The sequence below is a fragment of the Terrapene carolina genome, unplaced genomic scaffold, assembly GCF_002925995.2.
Source record: "Terrapene carolina triunguis isolate 2854851 unplaced genomic scaffold, T_m_triunguis-2.0 Scaffold85, whole genome shotgun sequence".
NCBI classification, from domain to species: domain Eukaryota; kingdom Metazoa; phylum Chordata; order Testudines; family Emydidae; genus Terrapene; species Terrapene triunguis.
Genome location: NW_020664436.1, coordinates 31,915,636 through 31,936,204, shown reverse-complemented (window position 1 = coordinate 31,936,204; position 20,569 = coordinate 31,915,636). Strand labels below are relative to the sequence as shown.

Sequence of the window (20,569 nt, the reverse complement as noted above, 5' to 3'; positions counted from 1 at the left end):
GGAGCAGTACTTAAAGGGCACCAAAGAAAGTTCACTTGGGGTGCTATTTTCCCTAAGGCCAGCCCTGTTTAACAATACCGGCTACACAGAAGTCTCTATCCCCAAGAACCATGCATTAGATGACAGTTATCCTCAAATGCAACAAATCAAAATAAGGAACACTGGGCTTGATTCTTCTCTCACTTACACTGGTGTAAACCAGGAGTAACTCAGTTGAAATCAATGGGGTTACTCCAGTCTGACAGGAGAATCAGGTAATGTTGCAGATGAGTTGCTTTTGCGACCAAAAAGATCAAGACACTTCTGGCCCTTGTTATATGGGACAGACTTCATGTTGTGCTGCCTCCAAAGTTCATTGACTGAATCCACAACCAAAGAATTTCTGTCAGATGTCAGAATAAAAATTCTGTATCCCTGGCCAGGACACAATATTTTTTGTCACCACGTTTTCCCTGGATGGTGGAAGTCAGAAAAGGAGAGGGTCTCAATGAAAAAGGAGTAGTTGGTAGCCCAGAAGATCCCAGTGCCAGGAGGTGTGTGGTACCGGTAAGCAGTGGAGACTACAGTTATTTGGAGTATCTATCCTTCTGCGATAGGGGAGGAACACTGGAGGTCAGTATTGGTGCCGAGATCAGTACCTGGCTAGTTTCCATTGAGGGATGAGCATGCCCAGGCACACACTGAGATGTAACAGTATGGGGCGCCAAAGTAGGTACTAAGGGTAAAAGAGAGTCTGATGGTGCTGATCTCCTGTTTGTGTGGATATGGCCACTGGGAGCAGAGGAGGTCTCTGGTACCAGGTCCTTCTCGGTAGAGGCCTGACTCAGAAGCAACCTCAGGCATCTTCACAGTACCAGAAGCACTTGGAGCCTCAACAGCACTCCTTTTTGGGACTGAGGTCTCCAGTGACTGAGGCTTCTTTGAAGGAGATGTAGCACTCTTTCTCCTCTTGTTGGTATCCACTGAGTTAGAATGCAAGGTGGCAGGCACCTTGGCCCCAGAGGCTTTCAGTGACTGGGATCTCAAGGTGGCCAGGTTAGCAGCCATGTTCACCCTCGCAGCTCTTAGTGACCAAGATCCTAAGGTAGACTGGGTATCACAAATCTTATCCTTTGAAGCTCTCTATGACCTGGATCTGGAGGTAGACAGGCTATCAGCAGCCTTACCCCTTGAGCCTGGGAATCCTGGCACACCTCAGAAAATAAAGATTCAAAATGACCCTGCAAGTGGGAAAACAAGTAAAAGAGAACAGGCAAGAACCCCAAAAGGAACTAACTATATACTAACAAACTAACTAACTAACTATCTAACAATAAGACACTTAGCAGAAGTGGGCACACTCAATGCCCATCTCAGGCCAAAGGTGGTCAAGAAGGAACTGAGAGCAGTGCATCTGCGCAGCTCTACATATCCTTGCTACAGGGTATGAGGATGTATAGAGTATGTGCGTGGGCTGAACAAACCGCTACCAAAAATCTCCAATCAAAGGCCCAGGGGTGAATGAATTCCTGAAGTGGAGCACCCATAGGGATGCTACTCAAAGAAGTTGGATTTTCACTGCCCATTCTTTGTTCCATACCAGAGATGCTTTGAAAAACTGAGTTGCTTCCTTTCAGCAGTGGGAGAGAAAAACAGCACAACAGTTGGCTCCCTATTTGAAGGGGATTATTTTTTTAACAGAGCAAACATGATGAAGCAAGTGCTTATTTTTACCCTTACTGTGCTTTTCAAGTGATACAAGCAAGCTAAATGTTCACTAATCAATATACTAAACAATACCATATAATAATCAGGAGACCAAAGTCTGCAGCCTCTATTTCCCCCTGTCAGTCTATCATGAGAGACAGATTTCCCTTCTCCTATCTCTTTGTTGAGTAGGTGGTTCTATTACATATCATTTTCTAAAAATTATTTTCATTATATGAGAATCTGTTAAACTACAGTGGTGCTTTAAACCTAAGTGAAAACAGGTAGTGTTCTTGAAATAGCATTACTTTGTTCAACATGTCTTATCAGAATAGGCTAGAGCCCCTTAAATAGATTTTTATGCTAAGACAGTACATAAATTAAAATGATAAATTGCTGGGAATCCTTTTCAGAGCAAGGTAAATTTTTATTTCTTTGCATGAACAAGTTTTACGGTCTTAGTTGTGGCTTGTACATAATACAGACTTACATTTTGTGACAAAATAGGCCTATTCAAGCGGGTGGATACTCAGCCAACTCTCAATCATTGTCACCATGAGGGAGTAGTGGATTGGTACATTCAAAGTACTACTGTCTGAAGAAATAAATCTCAGTATTATAAAAGTAATGTACAGAAAAATCACATAAGAAGGCTATATTTTTGTTAATTTAGCCTTCAAGACCAGTCTGATCTTCAGTATATTGGCCATTTTTCCTCTTTAATTTTTAAATTGCTAGCTGAATGCTGACATGAACGAGATGGCCCATCACACTGTGGAGTGGCTCATGACCAAGAATGCGAACCTCAGGACAGATTGTCAAAAGCAGGGCAGAGACCCCAAACTGGTGGTATGCTCTATAATTAGATTTCATCAACCCAGTAACAAATGTGAACTCCTGGATCACTGTAACACTTACCATGGAGTCATAGATAGACTGGAGTGCCCAAGAGGACTATCTTGCCACCCAGGCAAGCTAGACTTAGTGATAAATGGTCACTTACACCAAAAATCACAAAATATTCAGGTTGCTCCCAGTCCCAAGAGACAAGTCACTTACCCCAGATCAATTTGTACCTTAGATCTCATACCAAAGACAATGCTGGTAGTCAATCCTATAGTAAACAAATTAAAGCTTTATTAACTAGGAAAAAGAAATGAGAGAATTATTTACAGGGTAAAGCAGGGAACATATATACACAAATGAGTTGTATCTAGGATTCCAAAAGGTGATAGAGATGTAGTAATCTGTCAGCACTGAATGTCTTTTTAGGGCTAACCCAGTTTGATTCTGAAGATCTCTGCTTTGTTATTTCTCAGATCCAGCCCTTGTAAAGGTCCTAACAGCAAAGAGATGAAAAATCTTCACGTTAGCTACCTTTATTTCTCTCTTCCAGAATTCAAGTCGATGGACGTGCTTTCTTGCATGGAGCCATTTCATGGGTGTAAAAGGGCCATTAAACCAGCCTTTGTGTTGTGATGTTCCACAATGGCCCATTTAGCCTTGATAGCTCTTTTGGATGGGTGGGTGAACTACTTTTCCTGCCTAGGTTCACAAGTTCAGAGCAGGCATTTTTACAATTATAAAGCAAAACTTCCATACTACCTGATAGCACAGAATACAGACATTACAAGTAAGAATAATCCACTCAACAATTTACAAGCATTTTATAGAGTTTAAACACTAAACACATTCTTATAAGTTCAATAAACATCTTTAACAATATTAACATACAGGTGAGCTGCTCTGGTTTCCAGTGATGACTTTGTCAGTGCTCAGCTGATGCCTACACTCTTGGCAAGAGCTGGCACCTGGTTTACCAGCATCACAGCCCCCTCTTGTAAAAGACGGAGACTTAAACCTAGTGCCAAAAAGACAATTTCGAGCTGCTTCCCTCTACCATACAAAGGCCAAAAAACAGTTCAACATCTTCCTAAATGGACACAGCCAGGGCCGCGACCCAAAACCTGTGTAACTAAGTGTTACACTAGACCATAACTTGATTTTCAAGGAGCACCTTACCAAGACCTTGTTGAAAATAAAGACGAAACAACCTGATCAGCAAATCAGCTGGTTCTACCTCGGGAACCACAATGCAGACACTGAACATACTTGGCTTGCCTTGAGCAATTCTGTAGGACAGTATTGCTCCCCGGTGTGATTCAGCTCTTTTCACACAAAACTTGTAGACACTCAGTTAAATAAAACTATGCATATAACAGGTACCAGGAGACCAAACAACCTGACCTGGCTGCCAGTTCTGTCCAACATCACCCCTCCTGACATCAGGTGACAAGTTGCCTTGCAGAATCTGCTTCTCAAGGTGCAAGATATATCATTGCTAACTCTGTTAAAAGATGTTTTTAAGTCACCGAACCACCATCTTAGCTCAAGGCATCCCATTTGGACAATTTCCCTAAGGAACCTCAATATCACCTCCAGATGGCGTACTGGTGGCAAGAACAAGCTTTGAACATAGCCAATGCTTATCTCATGACAGATCCAACTATCCAGTCCCTGGTTTTCACCTTCCATGCCATATCTGGGTAAAACCCCATTGCTTCAGATGTGGAATGATCAGATAGGCTGCTAATGACTGTAAGCGGGGCCTTTGTGACTTCACCCCTTGCAGCTGTGGCCAGCTACAAGATGTATGCCACATACTTGCAGGCTGCATTCACCAGCAAAGGATGCCTGGTTCCCTCATGGACTTACATAATACCCGTCCATAGCTACTGAATAATTAAGATGCATAGACTAACACATTTTACTTGACTGTTTATATAGATGCAATCACAATTTTATACACACGTGTGAGCACACACACACACACTTTTTAAATTTAAGAAAAGTTTTTCTATTCCTTTCCTGGTTCTGGAAGGAAGTATCCCACTATTTATAGACCCACAGTACAAAATTGTTATAAGCAACCTTTTTTTCCATGTTCTTTGAATAAGGCATATAAATCCTACCACAGAGAAACCCAACCTTAATAAGTTGCTACACCAAAACATCTTCAGGAATAAGACTGATCTTGGGTTGGTGATTCCTAAACCTGACTCATCAAAAGTATAAGCTTAACCTTTGGGCTGATAAATAAACTATGTTCTTAGAAGGGATTACAGACCTCTTCTTTGGAGGCCCTAAGCAAGTCATTCCACTAGATATCCCAGTATCTCACTAAATTTATTTGTCTTGGATAAAGAGAACTGTCACACAAGAAAGCCACCTGCATAGGCTGGAGTTCTTGTTTATAGAGCTGGCCATTAAGAAATAACATGTACCATATTTGGACAGTAGTTAGGATTGCCAATTTTGGTTGGACATATTCCTGGAGGTTTCATCACATAACGTAACAGTTAACTAACGATTAATCTTTAATTCCTGGAGACTCCAGGACAATCCTGGAGGGCGGGCAACCCTAATAGTAATCCAAACACATGGTACCAATGCCATGTTCAGTTCAGGTCTTCTGCCAGCTGTCCACGGAATTTATTCTCTGAAGACCGCTGTCTTAAAATGTAGTTATACTCTCAGGAGCGCCACCAGCTTTTTTGCCGCTCTAGGCAGCGGAAGGTCCCACCCCCGAAATATCGCCGCCCCCCAAATGTTACTGCCCTAGGCGACCGCCTAGGTCACCTAATGGGTTGCGCCGGCCCTGTATATTCTTCAACTGCTAATATTTTCACACATATACTTCCAATTAGGAACATATCTAATGAAATGCAACATCTTCCTGCTTCCTGAGTCCTCTGCAATTTTTATCCATACTTTTTGAAATATGTTTTCTAATGACAAGCAAGAAACCACCAAAGCAAGTATGTACATGAAAAAATAACCTTCAGGACATCCACTGAGGCCTCAGAATCATGCCTGAGGGCATAATCAATCCTTATGTTAACAGCATTGTTGGGGGCAGCAATTGTCTCTATCAGAATGATCAAGCTTTTAGATAGTAACATAGGGACAGCATCCACTAACAATTTTTCCTTAGGCAATCTGCATAAATGTACAGCCAACTTGTTCAGGCCTCACTCATTGTCTAAAGACTAATATCATGGGGTACATTGAACTGGCACAATGGAAGCAGGTAGAAGGGGAAAATGCAGGTATCTCTCTTTAAAAAGAGAGCCAAATAGGAAGCACATAGATTAATGCCTTTTACCTTCCAAGTGAAAGCTAGTAATAATCACTAAGAAAACATTAAACAAACATGTTCAATGGGCTTTCCGGGGACTTAAATGAACAGCAACCCATGAGATATAGCTTAGGGCAGAACATATATTTGCATTGCAAAGAAGTAGCACTCAGAGAGAGAGAGAGAGTGCTACTTTATATACACAGACACACACACACACAATTGATTCACACCAAACAATCTTAATTTAGTTGAATAAATTACAGTTTCATTAAAGTAGTCTCTGGTGGTGTCAGCAACTCTATTACATAAATCTATATTTTATGGGGTGTAGTTCAACTGTAAACATTTCCTAAAGCCAGAGATTTAACATACACAAAGTCAGCAAAGAAATAATTTATCTATAGTAAATGTGGTGGGGGAAAGTAGAAGTTTGTGTGTTTAAACACTTTCTGAACATATATTAAAAATAGTATGTGTAATATTCAAAGTGAAATAATACAGGCCTTTAATGTATTAATGGCATTCAGTTATTCTGAAGAAAAATTATGAAAAATACTACTTAACATTTTAAATAAAAATGTACATGGACTTTTAGCAGGACACCTAGATTAATAGTATCACCAGCAGTCTCTTGGGTCATAATCTATAAACAAAGAAAGAATGACAGAGCACCACACAGCTTTTAAGATCCATTAGAAGACAAATTGCCTTTTTAATTAATACAGCACACAAACAGATCATGAAAATACTATGCATACCATTACAAGAGAGATTATGTAAATAACATGCATCTGCAAAATTAGTAAATGTGCCAAGATTTCTATTTATTCAGAACAGAAGTCTAATCTAAGGTCTATCCAGTAAATCATGTAAGCTTTTGAAATAATCATTCATATCACAATATACATTTATCCAATATCCAAACTCTTATGTTTTATCATATAAACAATGCATAACCTTTAAAAGAATAATATGCATGACTGAACATCTGACCAGAGAAATAATACATATTTTAAAAAGACTAGTATACATGTAGGCTGTTGTTGATCTTGTTTCTGTCGGGTTGCTCTCTCAGGTACAGAGTGCATACTTTGTAAGTTTAGACTGCCTGTGTATATATATTATAGCAGGGTGGTAGCTCCACTACAGTTAAGGCTGAGATGAGATCATAGCTTAACGATTGATTTCTCTAAGTGCTCTAAAATCTACATGTGTGCTCAGACTAGTTTGAAAATTGCTGTGCCTGATTAGAATCCAAGGTAGCCTTAGTGGTAAAAATTTGTAGTCATTTAATAGATAGGTTCTGAGATATAGCACCTCCCCTCAAAAGTAACATTTTATGGTTCTGGTAAAGGAGGACGAGGATGGTGTAGAGACCCTGCGAGATGGCCAACACGAGGTCATTAGAGACTTTAGTATTAGCAGAATCAGTGGATGGAAGATGGCAAAATTCAAACTGAAGAGGGTTTAGTTGGAAGACTGGAACTCAAGACTGCAGTTGCAGACGCACATTCAGGGAGTCTAGAGGTGAAGCAGTAAAGATGTGGGGTACCAATTCATGAGGGTGAGAGAGAGGAATATGCAGAGCCATAGAAAAGGGAGAACAAAAAGGGGTGTGAGATGGAAGGGGAGAGAAGAAAATACTATATAGAGAAATGGTGTTGAAAGAATGACAAGTGAACAGAGACTGGCCATACTGACTAGTAATCAATTATCCTAAGAAACAGTTACAGAGGAACTGCTGAATAGTGTGAAGAACAGTAAGCCTTGAAGCAATTATATGATGAATCAACTACTGTATGCAGTAAATATGTAGAGAAACAATGCAATATGAACCCATAACACAGATAATCAGCAATAAAGTGAATCAGTTATGTCAATAAGCAGACACAAAATCAATCAATTAAGGAATGAATCAGTTTTGGGACAAATAAAAATGGTTATAATTAATTACAGGACATGTCAAATATGAAAAGAGTTGATAATGGAGTGACCAAAATGGGATGCTGAGTAAGGTTAGCTCATCCTTGGCCTTGATACTCTACCACTCCTGAAATAGATGCCCAAAGGCAGAGGTCATGAGAATGGGCCCAACACTCTATCCTCAGTCCCTTCCCTTCATTGTTTTTCAGATAGACTGATTTCTTGGAGCTAAATTGTACCCTCAGGTACACATGCACTTGCATTAAGCCAATGGCAGTGGCATACTCATATCTGAGGACACAATTAGGTGTCTAGCTATACTGGATACTTCTCTCACATCCAGTAGCTGGAACTGGCCTTTTATTGATTTATTTTTAACTGTTTTACTACATGAACTGGTATTGTTACATGTTGGCTGATAGAACAGGACACTGGAAGCTGCTGAGATTATCAACACATAGTATTATTTTTTTTTTATTAAGAGCTATCTATGTGCATGGACACAGAAGAAAAAGAAATAAAACACAAGATTAAAAAATAGTCGCTGCCATGAGAAGCATACGTACAAACCAGTGTGGTTATACAGAATGCTAAACCCAATAAAATGCAACAATCCTGTTAGGCCAACAGAGAAAATTTACACTTTTTTAAAAGGCACAATTAGAACTTCTGGAGATGTGAAAAAGGACTCTTAATTTAAAAATAATCAATTTGTGGTCAAAGAAGATTGTATGGTTAATCTTCTAAAAGTTAGCTCATGATCATGATCACTCAAGTAGTTCTGTTGGCGTCAATTGGGCTATTTGCATGAGTAAAGAATATTTGTGTGAGTAAGCCCTTAATGAGCAAAACATTTCACATAATAATGTGTGAATCGTAGGCTACAAGGTGACAAAGGTCTTCCATCTTTTAAAGCCAATTTTTAGTTAAAAAAATACAGGTTTTGAACAATCAATATTGCTTCAGTGTGTCCTTCAGTGTAACAATTAAACAATAAGATACATGGCAGGCATTGGTTTGCGATTACACACATGCTTGGGCAGGGAGTGGGGCAGTAGAGGAAACAATGTATTATTGGCGTTATAACAGATTGAGTTAGTATCCTGAAAAATTTAACAATAATGAATTTTAAATTGATTCAACATAAGAAAATATTATAAAAGGAACATGTAAAATGGCGTTATTTTACTTTGAATTTATTAGTAGCTTTCTCTTTCTTAGCTTCTCTTGCACCAAATGTAGGAGAGACTAAAGGGTTTGCCACAGTGCTTCATTCTCAATCTTACACATACAAACACACACACGCATGTCAGAGTGTTTAAACACTACTTGCTTTTATTTACACTTTTAAAAATGCAAATTAAAAGTGGGGCAGTGCAGTGTCAAATGGCATGCCTGCCCTGTAGTATCCCCAGCTGGCCAAGCATGGCTCTGCTCAGTTTCCCCGTCTCTCTGGACCCCTTAAAAACTCAACGAAGTCTGAATGGTATAAGACAAAATGTCCCCTACATTATAAGCCCGGATAAACTTGAAATAGTCTCTTCCACTCAGACTCAACAAAGTCTCCCTGATTTGCACTCTCTTCTCTGAGGTTCAGGGGTTGCACAGCCCTTTTTCTTGGTGCCTGTGTTTCTTAGTCCTAGCCTGTAGTCTCTACCCTTGGGTTAGGGAGTTGCATGGCCCTCCTTCCTGGGGGGTCCAAGTTTCTGGGCTCTCAGCAGCTTTCCCAACTGCTGCCTTCAGGAATGCTTTCAACAGCTCTCTACATAGTTCTTTTCCTTACCTTCTTGGTCCACACATAACCATTCTTCCTCGGCTGCTGTTGTCCCCGTTCTGAAGGGAGACAGAATATATACAGCTTTTTTCCCTGGAAGTTGTCCTGATTGGCTGGGAGAGAGGAGAACTTTGCCCCATCCACTCTACATGGCTCTGGGTCCCAGACCCTTAAAAAAAAGAAACTTGCATTTTTCCCAAGCCTATTCTCCTGGGACCATCTTCCTCTTTTCCAGTGCCTACCTCTGCCCTTCCCCTAGGTCTTCATCTGCTCTAAAAGTCTCAGGAAATGTAAAGGGCCGCATGAAAGAAGAGGTGTTGACTGAGGACTAGTCATTACTATCCTTAAAAAGACAATCAGACAGTCACCCTGTGGCTGGGAAGTAGTACGTGAAGGATGGTCTTTTGATTAAAGATTGATGCTGGGAGTCAGGGGGTTGGGATTTTTTTGCATTCTGTTCCCCAGTTTTCTATGTACTTTATGATTTTGTGCAAGTTACTTACGCTCTCAGGTTCTCCACCCATACAAAAGGATAATTATTGATGACACAGAACCAAAATGATCAATGAAACTATAAAATTTTGTTTCTTACTATATCGCCTAACACATCAAATCAAGTACACAGGAGAGCTGGGAAAAGAACAGATTTTTTGATTCACTGACAATTCTGGAAAAAAAAATCATTTTGGGTCAAATACAAAATTGAAAATTAAAAAAAATGTTTTGGGTCAAAGGAAACATTTAATTTGATAAAACTGAAACAATTCATTTCAATTTTGGTCGTTCTAAAATGTTTTTGATTTTTTAAAAATAAAATTGAAGGAAATTTGGAAACAAAACATCATTCTGAAAAAAAACCTGAAACGTTTTGATTTTTCTTTTGTTTCAGAATGATGTTTTGATTTTGATTTTTTTGAATTTTTAAAAGTTTTGTTTTTCAACTGAAACAATTCGCAAATGTAACATGAGCTGATGAAATATTTCTGTACTGTCAAATCTGCATTTTTCGCTGAAAAATGTTTGGTTGAAAAATTATACCCAGCTCTAGTACACAGCTCTTAAATAAAAAAAGTTTCCTAAGTATAAGTTAATTTTATATGAAAAAGCCAAACCCTAATCCCTGAAGGCCCCTGTTCAGTCCCCAGGAAAAGTCAGAAGAGCCTGACAGGTGCTCTAACTTGTGCCAGCTGGGGTGAGTTTCCAAGAGGCCTTTTCCTCACTGTGAATTGCTGCAGCACACAAATGTTCCAACTACAACCTCTCCCCTCAACCACTGGCTGTATGCCTACTGGGAATTCCCCTACCCCGGGGAATATTAAGCTGCCCAATTAGGATAACTTTATAGCCTCTCAGTCAGGGCCGGCGCTTCCACTAGGCGACCCTAGGCGGTCGCCTAGGGTGGCAGGATTTGGGGGGCGGCATTTTGCCGTCCCCAGTGGCAATTCGGCGGCGGGGGTCCTTCTGCTCTGCGTCTTTGGGGCGCTTCGGCGGCGGGTCCTTCACTCGCTCCGGGACCCGCCGCCGAAGCACCCCGAAGACGTAAAGCGGAAGGACCCCCGCCGCCGAAAGCTCTGAGGAGGAGCGCTGCCGCCTAGGGCGGCAAAAACCCTGGCGCCGCTCCTGCCCTCAGTACTGCCAGAATGAGTCAAAGAGACTTCATCAGAGGTTAGGATCTAGCTATTGTCTTCTTCCCCCATCTCCACTTAAAGTAATTGGAAAAGAGAAATAGGAAAGTCCTTAAATACAGAGAGAAGAAACAGTCATACAGATACATGTTTACACCCAGTCCTGCAAAGGCTTATGTATGCAAGTAACCTCACAAAGAAGTAGTTTCTCCGACCTCAATAGACTTCTCACATGCTTAACAGTCATAAGTCATAAATCACAGTCATAAGTCTTTGCAGTATTGGTGACTTGGGGAATATTTCATTCACCTACATATAATTACCAAGCAAACAAAAATATTGAAGTCAAATAAATACACATTTATGGAGTTTTTAAAATGCAGATCTGCTCTTGTAAATATGAATTGGAGTGTTTTTAAAAATATGCACTGTTGACTACACAGACCATCACAACAAAAACAACTTTGCTTTTTTATATAGTGCCTATCATAACAAATATGTCCCTGAACACTTCAGAGTACTTACATTAAACACCACATGACAAATTGGAATTAAACAAGATTAAAAACCCAAGTGCTGCCTTAATTTTGTAATTTAGCCATAATAGCTTCTTCACAGTCATTACAGTTTATCATGTAAATCCATATTTAATATTGGTCAATTTGTTGTATGGATATGGACATTGAAAACATTATGAAAAAATTACTTTGAAAATTGCTGTACATGCAAGGTGGACAATAAAATAAATAGTTTTCTCCTTGTTACACTTAAAGTAAAAATAAAGGACTGGGTGACTCAGGAGATGTTTCATTCTGTCACTAGTTTAAATTCAGTTCCCATCAGAGTATGGAGGAACACAGCTTTTATTCAGAGGTTTGGTAATGAAATATTGCTGGTGTGCCCTAATTGAGAAAGATTTGATCCTCTCTTTGATCTGGGACCACATGTGTGGGTCAGTCCCTTTGGGCTGAACCAGTCTGTTACTGTATTCTCTTTCCCCATCAAGTAAGTGGCAGTCAGGAATTTCTTGAGGAACACTGCCAAGCTTCACATCTTGGGAGCTTTTTGACAAAGAAGGCAGATGCAGTCTCTTCCTGTTTGTTGGAGTAAAACACTTTGACATTTGAATCAGAATCAAATTTTAGCAAATCAGATCTCCAAATGCCAAAATGTATGCAAGGCTATCTTCATCTGCAAAATTGTTCTGGGATGAGGAATCCAAATGGGATGAAAGACCAACTATATTGGGTGTAGATCTCAGCTATATGAACTCCCCAATTCAGAGAAGATGTATCTGCCACAACTATGATATGGACTAGTGGAATTTCAAAATACTTTCCACACTGAAGAATAAGCCTTGGGGACTTACCAGATCATTAAGTCTCAGAGGAAGTATGTCACCTCATCAAGGTGCAAGAATTTCCATGTGTTCTGTGAGACAATTCTGTCTTCTAAAATAAGTCATGTGAATGCATCGGAAGGATATCACAGATATTGTTAAGGCCACCAAGCTCAATATATATAGCATATCTAAGTCAGCACCTGCTAACTCTACTGATTCCTCCCTATTCCATCAATTACATCTTGTAATCTTAAATGGGGAAAGCTTTCATTAGCATCATATATATCATATATTCCCAACAGGCAGCTTTTGGGTACAAGCTGGAACTTTTCCGGGATACATAAGTGAAATTATGCCACCACTGAAATCAATGGTAAAACTCTCATTGTTTTCAATAGGGCCAAGATTTCACCCATAGATTTTAAGACGAAAAGGAATAATTATTTGTTTATTATTACGTTGTCTGACCTTCTGCATAACACAGGCCATAGAATTTCACAAAGTGATTCATGCCTCATGTCCATATATTTTGACTGAGCTATAGCATATTTTTTAGAAAGACATCCAATCCTGATTTAAAGATTTCAAGTAATGGAGAACCCACAACATCCCTAAATACATTGTTCCTAAGGTTAATTACCCTCACTGTTAAAAATGTGCACCGTATTTATAGTCTTAATTTGTCTAGCTTCCGTTTCCATCCATTGGCTCTTGTTATGTCTGTTAGATTAAAGTGCTCTCTATTATCTGAAATCTTTTCCCTGTGTATATACTTATAAACAAGTTACCACTCAACTTTGACAAAACTTTTGCTTTTGACAAGTGAAATAGATTGAGCATCTTTAATCTACAGCTGTAGGGCAGGTGAGGAAGGGGTCGTGGAAGCTCACTGTGAATGGGTGTGTGTGCCCAAGAATAGGAGAGGGATTCACAAAGTCAAAGATTCCTAGGCCAGAAGGGACCACTGTGATCATCTAGTCCAACCTCCTGTATAACATGGGCAATAGAATTTCCCCAAAATAATTTCTATTTTAAAAAAAACCATCCAATCTTGATTTAAAAATTGTTAGTGATAGAGAATCCACCACGATCCTTGGTAAATTGTTCCAGTGGTTAATTACTCTCACTGTTAAAAATGTACACTTTATTTCCAGTCTGAATTTGTCCAGCTTCAACTTCCAGCCATTGGATTGTGTTATACCTTTCTCTGCTTGAGTGAAGAGTCCATTATTAAATATTTGTTCCCCAGATACTTATATACTGTAATCAAGTCACCCCTTCACTTTCTCTTTGTTAAGCTAAATAGATTGAGCTCTTTAAGTCTATTACTATAAGGCATGTCTTCTAATCCTTTATCATTCTTGTGGCTCTTCTCTGAACCATCTCTAATTTATCAAATATTTCTTGAATTGTAGGCCCCAAAACTGGACACAGTATTCCAGCAGAGGTCACACCAGTGCCAAATACAGAGGTAAAATAACTCTCTGCACCTGCTTGAGATTCCCCTGTTTATGCATCCCAGAAACACATTGGTTCTTTTGGCACAGCATCACATAGGGAGCTAATGTTCAGCTGATTATCCACTATGACCCCCAAATCTTTTTCAGAGTCTCTACTTCCCAGGATAGAATCGCCCATCATGTAAGTATGGCCTGCACTCTTTGTTCCTAGATGTATACATTTACATGAATGAAAACACACATTATTTGCTTACACCCAGTTTAGCAAATGATCCAGATTGCTCTGAATCAGTGATCTGTCCTCTTCATCTTTACAACTCCCCCAATTTTTGTGTAATCTACAAACTTTACCAGTGATGATTTTATGTTTTCTTCCAGGTCATTGATAAAAGTGTTAAACAGTGTAGCGCCAAGAACTGATCCCTACAGGACACCACTAAATATATACCCGCTTGATGACAATTCCCCATTTACAATTACATTTTGAGACCTTCAGTTAGCCAGTTTTTAATATATTTAATGGGCCATGTTAATTTTGTATTGTTCTAGTTTTTTAATCAAAATGTTGCGTGGTACCAAGTCAAACGACTCACAGAAGTCTAAATATATTACATCAGCACTATCACCTTTATCAACCAAATTTGTAATCTCATAAAAAATATCGAATTAGTTTGACAGGATCTATTTTCCATAAACCCAGGTTGATTGGCATTAATTACATTACCTTCCTTTAATTCCTTATTAATTGAGTCCTGTATCAGTGACTCCATTATCTTGGCAGGGATCAATGTCAGGCTGACAGGCCTATAATCACCCAGGTCACCCCATTTATTCTTTTTAAATATTGGCACAGCATTAGTTTTCTTCCAGTCTTCTGAAACTTAACTAGTGATCCAAGAGCTATTGAAAAACAATGTTATCAGTCCAACAAGCTCATCAGCCAGCTCTTTTAATACTCTTGGATGCAAGTTCTCTGGACCTGCTCATTTAAAAATGTCTAACTTTAGCAGCTTCTGTTTAACATCCTCCAGAAGAGAGTTAATATGATGAGACTAGATCATCTGTTTTTCCCCCAAATACAGAACAAAAACATTTATTCAACGTGTCTGCCTTTTCTGAATTATTATTAATAATTCTACCATTTCTATCTACTAATGTCCCAATACCATTGTCAGGATTCTCTTTGTTCCTAATCTATTTAAAAAAAAAACCTCTTTCTTATTGTCCTTGTCTCTTCTTGCCACAGATTTCTTCTTTTGACCTTCATTTCCCTTATCAATTCCTACAATTCTTAACTTCTGAATTATATTAATTACTATCTACTTCCCCTTTTTTTCATTTGTTATATATTTTTTATACCTGCCTTCAATTCCCCTCTAAACCCGGTCATTTTTTTAACTAGCAAGCCTACTTCCTCAAACATGGGATTGGGCTTTTGGGGCAGCTAGTAAGGTGTTTTCAAATTATTCCCAATTATCATTTATATTTTTCTGATTAAATTCTTCCTCCCAGCTGACTTGGCTCATAACTGTTTTCAGCTTTGTGAAACTGGCCCTATTAAAATACCAAGCATGTGTATGACTTGTCTGGACTTTATTCTGTTTGCACATTATAAGTGTGAGCAAGTCAATTTTTAGTTCTGTGATAAGCTGCTCTTTATCTGTTAGGACAAGATCTAATGAAGAATTCCGCCGTGTTGGGTGCAACATTTTTTGAGTTAGGAAATTGTCATCTATAATGTTTAGAAATTCCAAGATGTTTTATTATTGGCAGTACATGACCTCCAAAGCATATGTCTTTCAAATTGAAGTCTTCCATGATCACACAGGGTCCCCCCCCCATTTAGGAAGGATCAAGTGGGCAAAAGCCTAGACAAACCTACTGAAATGTGGGTGCACAACTGGTTGGAAAACTGTATTTAGAGAGTTGTCATCAATAGTTCACAGTCAAGCTGGAAGGGCATATGAAGTGGATAATAGCACAGAGAGTACACTTATAAAGTTTCCGGATGATACCAAGCTGGGAGGGGTTGCAAGCGCTTTGGAGGACAGGATTAGAATTCAAAATGACCTTGACAAACTGGAGAAATGTCTGAAATTCACAGGATGAAATTCAATAAGGACAAATGCAAAGAACTACACTTAGGAAGAAATAATCAATTGCACAAATACAAAATGGGAAACAACGGCCTAGGAAGGCGTACTACAGCAAACGATCTGGGGATTGTAGTGGATCACAAGCTAAATATGAGTCAACAGGGTAACTCTGTTGCAAAAAAATCATTCTGGGATGCAACAGCAGGAGTATAAGCAAGACACAAGAAAATATTTCTTCCACTCTACTTTGCATTTATAAGGTCTTAACTGGAGTATTGTGTCCAGCTCACCTATCCTTATTTCCACACCTCCCATTTTTGTGTCATCCGCAAACTCTTGCAGCAATGATTTTAGGTTTTCTTCCAGGATAAGGTAACTTATTTTGAACCCTAGTGATTCTAAAACCCTCATGATGAAATTGACAGCCCCTTTAACAGCTGCCAGAGTACTACACTTGATCAACAAATCATTCAGAGGGAGCACATATTATTAATACCACTTTTATGCTGATATTCTATAAAAATCATTAAAAATTTCATAAACAAATATGGCACTGGCACTTAATGGGCATTTAAAGGGCAATTTTCCAGATTGGTAATCATATTCTCCATGGGCGGCGTGTGACTCCTCCATTTGGGGAGGCTGTGTACGGCTGGACTGTGACCCCACCCCGAGTCCCGCTCCCGCTCAGCCTCCTCCCCCCCGAAACCCCTCCAACACTCCACCCCCTGCCCCGCTTGGCCCCCTCCTCAAAGCTCCTCCCACCTACTGCTCATGCCTCTTCGCCCCCTCCCCCAGCCCTTCCCGCCCTCTACTCATGCCTCTTCGCCCCCTCTCCCAGGCCCCCCACCCGCCCGCTAGCCAGCTGCTCATGTGCCTCTTCACCCCCTCCTCCAGCCCCCTATCCCATCCGCCAGCCAGCCGCTCACCACTCACGTGTGCACACCTCTTTGCCCCCTCCCCCAGGCCTCCCCACTGCCTGCCATTTGCACACCTCTTCACCTCCGCCTCCAGGTCCGCCCGCAGCTCACAACTTGCACACCTCATTGACCCCTCCCCCACCCCCCTGCCTGCTGCTCGTGCCTCTTCACCCCCTTCCTTGGCCCCCCTGACGGCCACTCACCGCTCGTGTGCACCTCTTCACCCCCTCCTGTGAGGTCCCCATGTGTGCAGAGCAGGGATGGGAAGAGGCCGAGCCTCAAGGGGAAGAGGATGAGCAGGAGAAGGGCCTTGAGGCAGAGCATGGGTGGGGCCACAGCCAGGGCGCCCACCCTTTCTTCAGCAGTGCGCTCCAAAGGTAGAAGGCCAGCTGTTTGGGGAGGCTTAGCCTCCCCTGGCCTCTTATTACCACCACCTATGATATTCTCCCATCAGAAATATGAAACATTACTGATGAATTAGATGAATTTTTAATTTTGAATTGACCATGTTGCAGATCTCTAAACACCACTCCTTCTCCTGAAATCTTCCTTCCCACAAATGCCGCTTTGCAATGTGAGCCTGAATTTCTAGCTTATTTAGGAGTATGTAGGGTAGTCTACTCAAGGCTTTCAACTTCATTCAGAATCATACCCTAAGGCCTATGAATTCTATCTTTTTATAATTCTCTTTACAGCCTTTGGTTTAGAGTTTAGTCATTTTTTTATCCAATTGCAGAGTTTGCTGACATTTTTTAAATGCACTATTTCTAGAAAATTACAAACATCTTTCCATTTGTTATCATTCAAATTTAAAAAAAAAATTAATGCTCTTAAAAGGAAGATTAAGCATGTCAAAGTCATCCTGAGCCAATGGTTGAAGCCAAGTACATCTTTTTAAGCAGCTAAAATACCACAAGCATTTTACAAATGAGCCTTAAAAATGTTTAATCTAAATTGCTCTTAAATTTAGATTAGTTAGCAAGCTATTTGCAGCTTATAATGTAAACATTAAGCAAAGACACACTTTTGGAAATCCAGGGCATACCTATGATTAATATTAATATTTTCTGGTTTTGCAAAGTTCATTTCCATTTAAGAAAGGTGTATTTATGTTACAATTTAACCTCTTTGATCTGTTATTTCCCCTTCCTATCTGTGTTCCTATTTAAGAAAAAAAATTAAACTATTGTTTATATAAATTGTTCATAACAAGATAAAATCCTCTCTTCTTTTCAAAAGTTTAGTTACATATCTGGCACGCAGATGGGCATCTGGTCTTGATCCCACTGATGTCAGCAGTAAAACTCACATTGACTTTTAGGGGAACAGTATTTAAGAGGGGTCTAGTTAGAACTCTGTCAATTGTTTTGCAAGATCAAGGACCTATTGTGATTGGCACAGTACAAATACAAAGTAAGAAACAGTTCCTGCCATTAAGAGCTTGCAATCTAATTATTCCTTCCCCTGTTCTTTCCAAACACAGCAGCACAGAAAATGTTTCCTCTTAAAATACATCTCTACTAGCAGTGGAGTGATGGGAAGGCAACCACTCTGGGGATATCCCGGTCCTGGTTTATAATGGGTATATGACCTCAAAACATTATACGGGCAGTGAAGGAGTGTGATGCTTTCATTAAGAAAATTAAACCTCAGGAACACAATGCCAGGTTATATATGGAAGAAAGATAAATGACGTTTGCTGTACAGCTCAGTTTGTTTCAAATACCATAAAAATGGTTTTTATTATAGAATTTTCCATTTACTTTCATAAAATTTGAGCTGTTTTTCATGGGAGAGAATTTCAACCCTCTCTCCATGTGGGAAAAACAATTTTGTGGTATTTTGTTGCAGTATAAGATCTGATGCAAGGGCTAAGCGGTATCATTTGTGGAAAGCTGCCAACTGTTCTCTACTACAGAACAGAAGTCCTGTCTTTTGGAAACTCAATTATATACCTAGAACTCTATGTACACCCAATAGAATATTCCATCCACCTGCCCCCTGCAGCAGAGCAAGAAAGGCAAGAAAGGTCTGAGGCTTTGTTCAGTCTTGCAGCCCACAGTGGATTCTCTGCTAATATAAGCAACTACTTTTATTTTAAATGTATGTATATAGATTATACTGTATACATCTTTATGAATTAATAAGGAGATAGAGAGCCTTTCATCTCTTGGTCACATATTTAAATCCTACCCCAATCACTAGTGATCTAAACTCAATACCATCCAGTGGCCATTTAGTGGCCTCTGTGTAAATATGTCAGTAGTCTCAGTCCTGTTGCTAATGCTCACATGTCTACATCACAAAACCACCATCAGAGTTAGTACTAATTTACAACCTTACTGACTGTTTCAAGAGACAGAGGCCCAGAATTCAATGAGTGTAGGAAGTGAGCTATTTTCTTATCCCTAAGCACTACAGCGCTTGCTGATGTATGAGAACCTGAAATTGGTTAGAAATTGCTTATATATGTGAAACTGTCTAATCTATTTGCATTTGTAGAAGTGGTACAAAAACATACATAGTAAAAAAAAACTGTAAAAAGTGACCCACTAAGAGGACTTCACAGTTGTTGCTGCATGTTTCACATGACCATGTGAAATTTCACAGCAACAGCAGCGAAACTTCTCAGATCTACCTTTTTCAAAGCACAACCCCCTACAACTTGAGTTAAAAGAACTTCCTTTATCTATTTGCATTACTGGTCACATAACAAACAGTTAAGCAGTTTTGTTTTCATTCAGTAGAAGGAAAATATGTGCATATTCTCTCACCAGGTCACTATACTATATTAAAAAATAGTTCTTCAACTTCAATATTCTAAGTTGTAAGTCATAATGGAGACAGTAAAATTAACAATCAGACAGATATAACACAATGCACAAATACGGGGTAATTTTTCAAATGGGCTGAAGCCCTGCCTACCTTTTTTGCCGGTACAAATACATCTGTATTTTTGCAGCCATGAAAGGCAAGTGCAAATCAGAGTATTAGTCCCTGCACCTCTAGTTCCCTGCTTGTAAAGTGGGAGAAAGCAAAAGTAAGGACACAAATAGTTTTTATTTACATCTCACTCTGACTTTCTGAACCATTTTCTTAAACCAATGAAAAATCTGAGGAAATAGAGTCTTAGAATGTAAGTCGATAAGGGAAGCCTTTTGTGAGATTACTTGTAAAGATTTCTAGCTCATGTAATCCAAGGTTATTGCTTGTATCACCATACTGACAGGTTTATCTGAAAAAGAAATGCTTTGTGTTTGAAAAATTAATGCTTTTTATGCCCAATAACAATTTTATAGTGGTGGTTAGCCAGAGACAGCACACTGTTCATTGTTCATTATGAGATCAACAATCAAGAAGACAGGACATACCTCAGAAAGGTATTGTCTTTTCTTTATTAACCACAGAACTGAATTTAAATTATAGCTGTTTGTCTGACGCTTTTCACTTTTCCTATATTAAACCAGTAATGACATAAATTATTTAATATTTATACTATGGTATCTATCAGAAGCCTCTAATAAGGATTGGAGCATAAATAAGGCACTGTAAAACAGAGAAAGAGAGGCACCCTGCCCTAAAGAGTTTACAATCTAAATTCA

General features: G+C 39.5%; 1 protein-coding gene across 1 annotated transcript in view; it reads right to left on the bottom strand.

The window, feature by feature from the left end:
• The window catches only part of PRKN (parkin RBR E3 ubiquitin protein ligase), a 969,496-nt gene extending 968,449 nt beyond the window's left edge, over positions 1-1,047 (bottom strand). The window contains exon 1 of the mRNA XM_026649533.1: positions 798-1,047. Coding sequence (XP_026505318.1) covers positions 798-1,047 — 250 coding nt within the window. The remainder of the gene's footprint in view (positions 1-797) is intronic.
• Between the last annotated feature and the right edge of the window lie 19,522 nt (positions 1,048-20,569).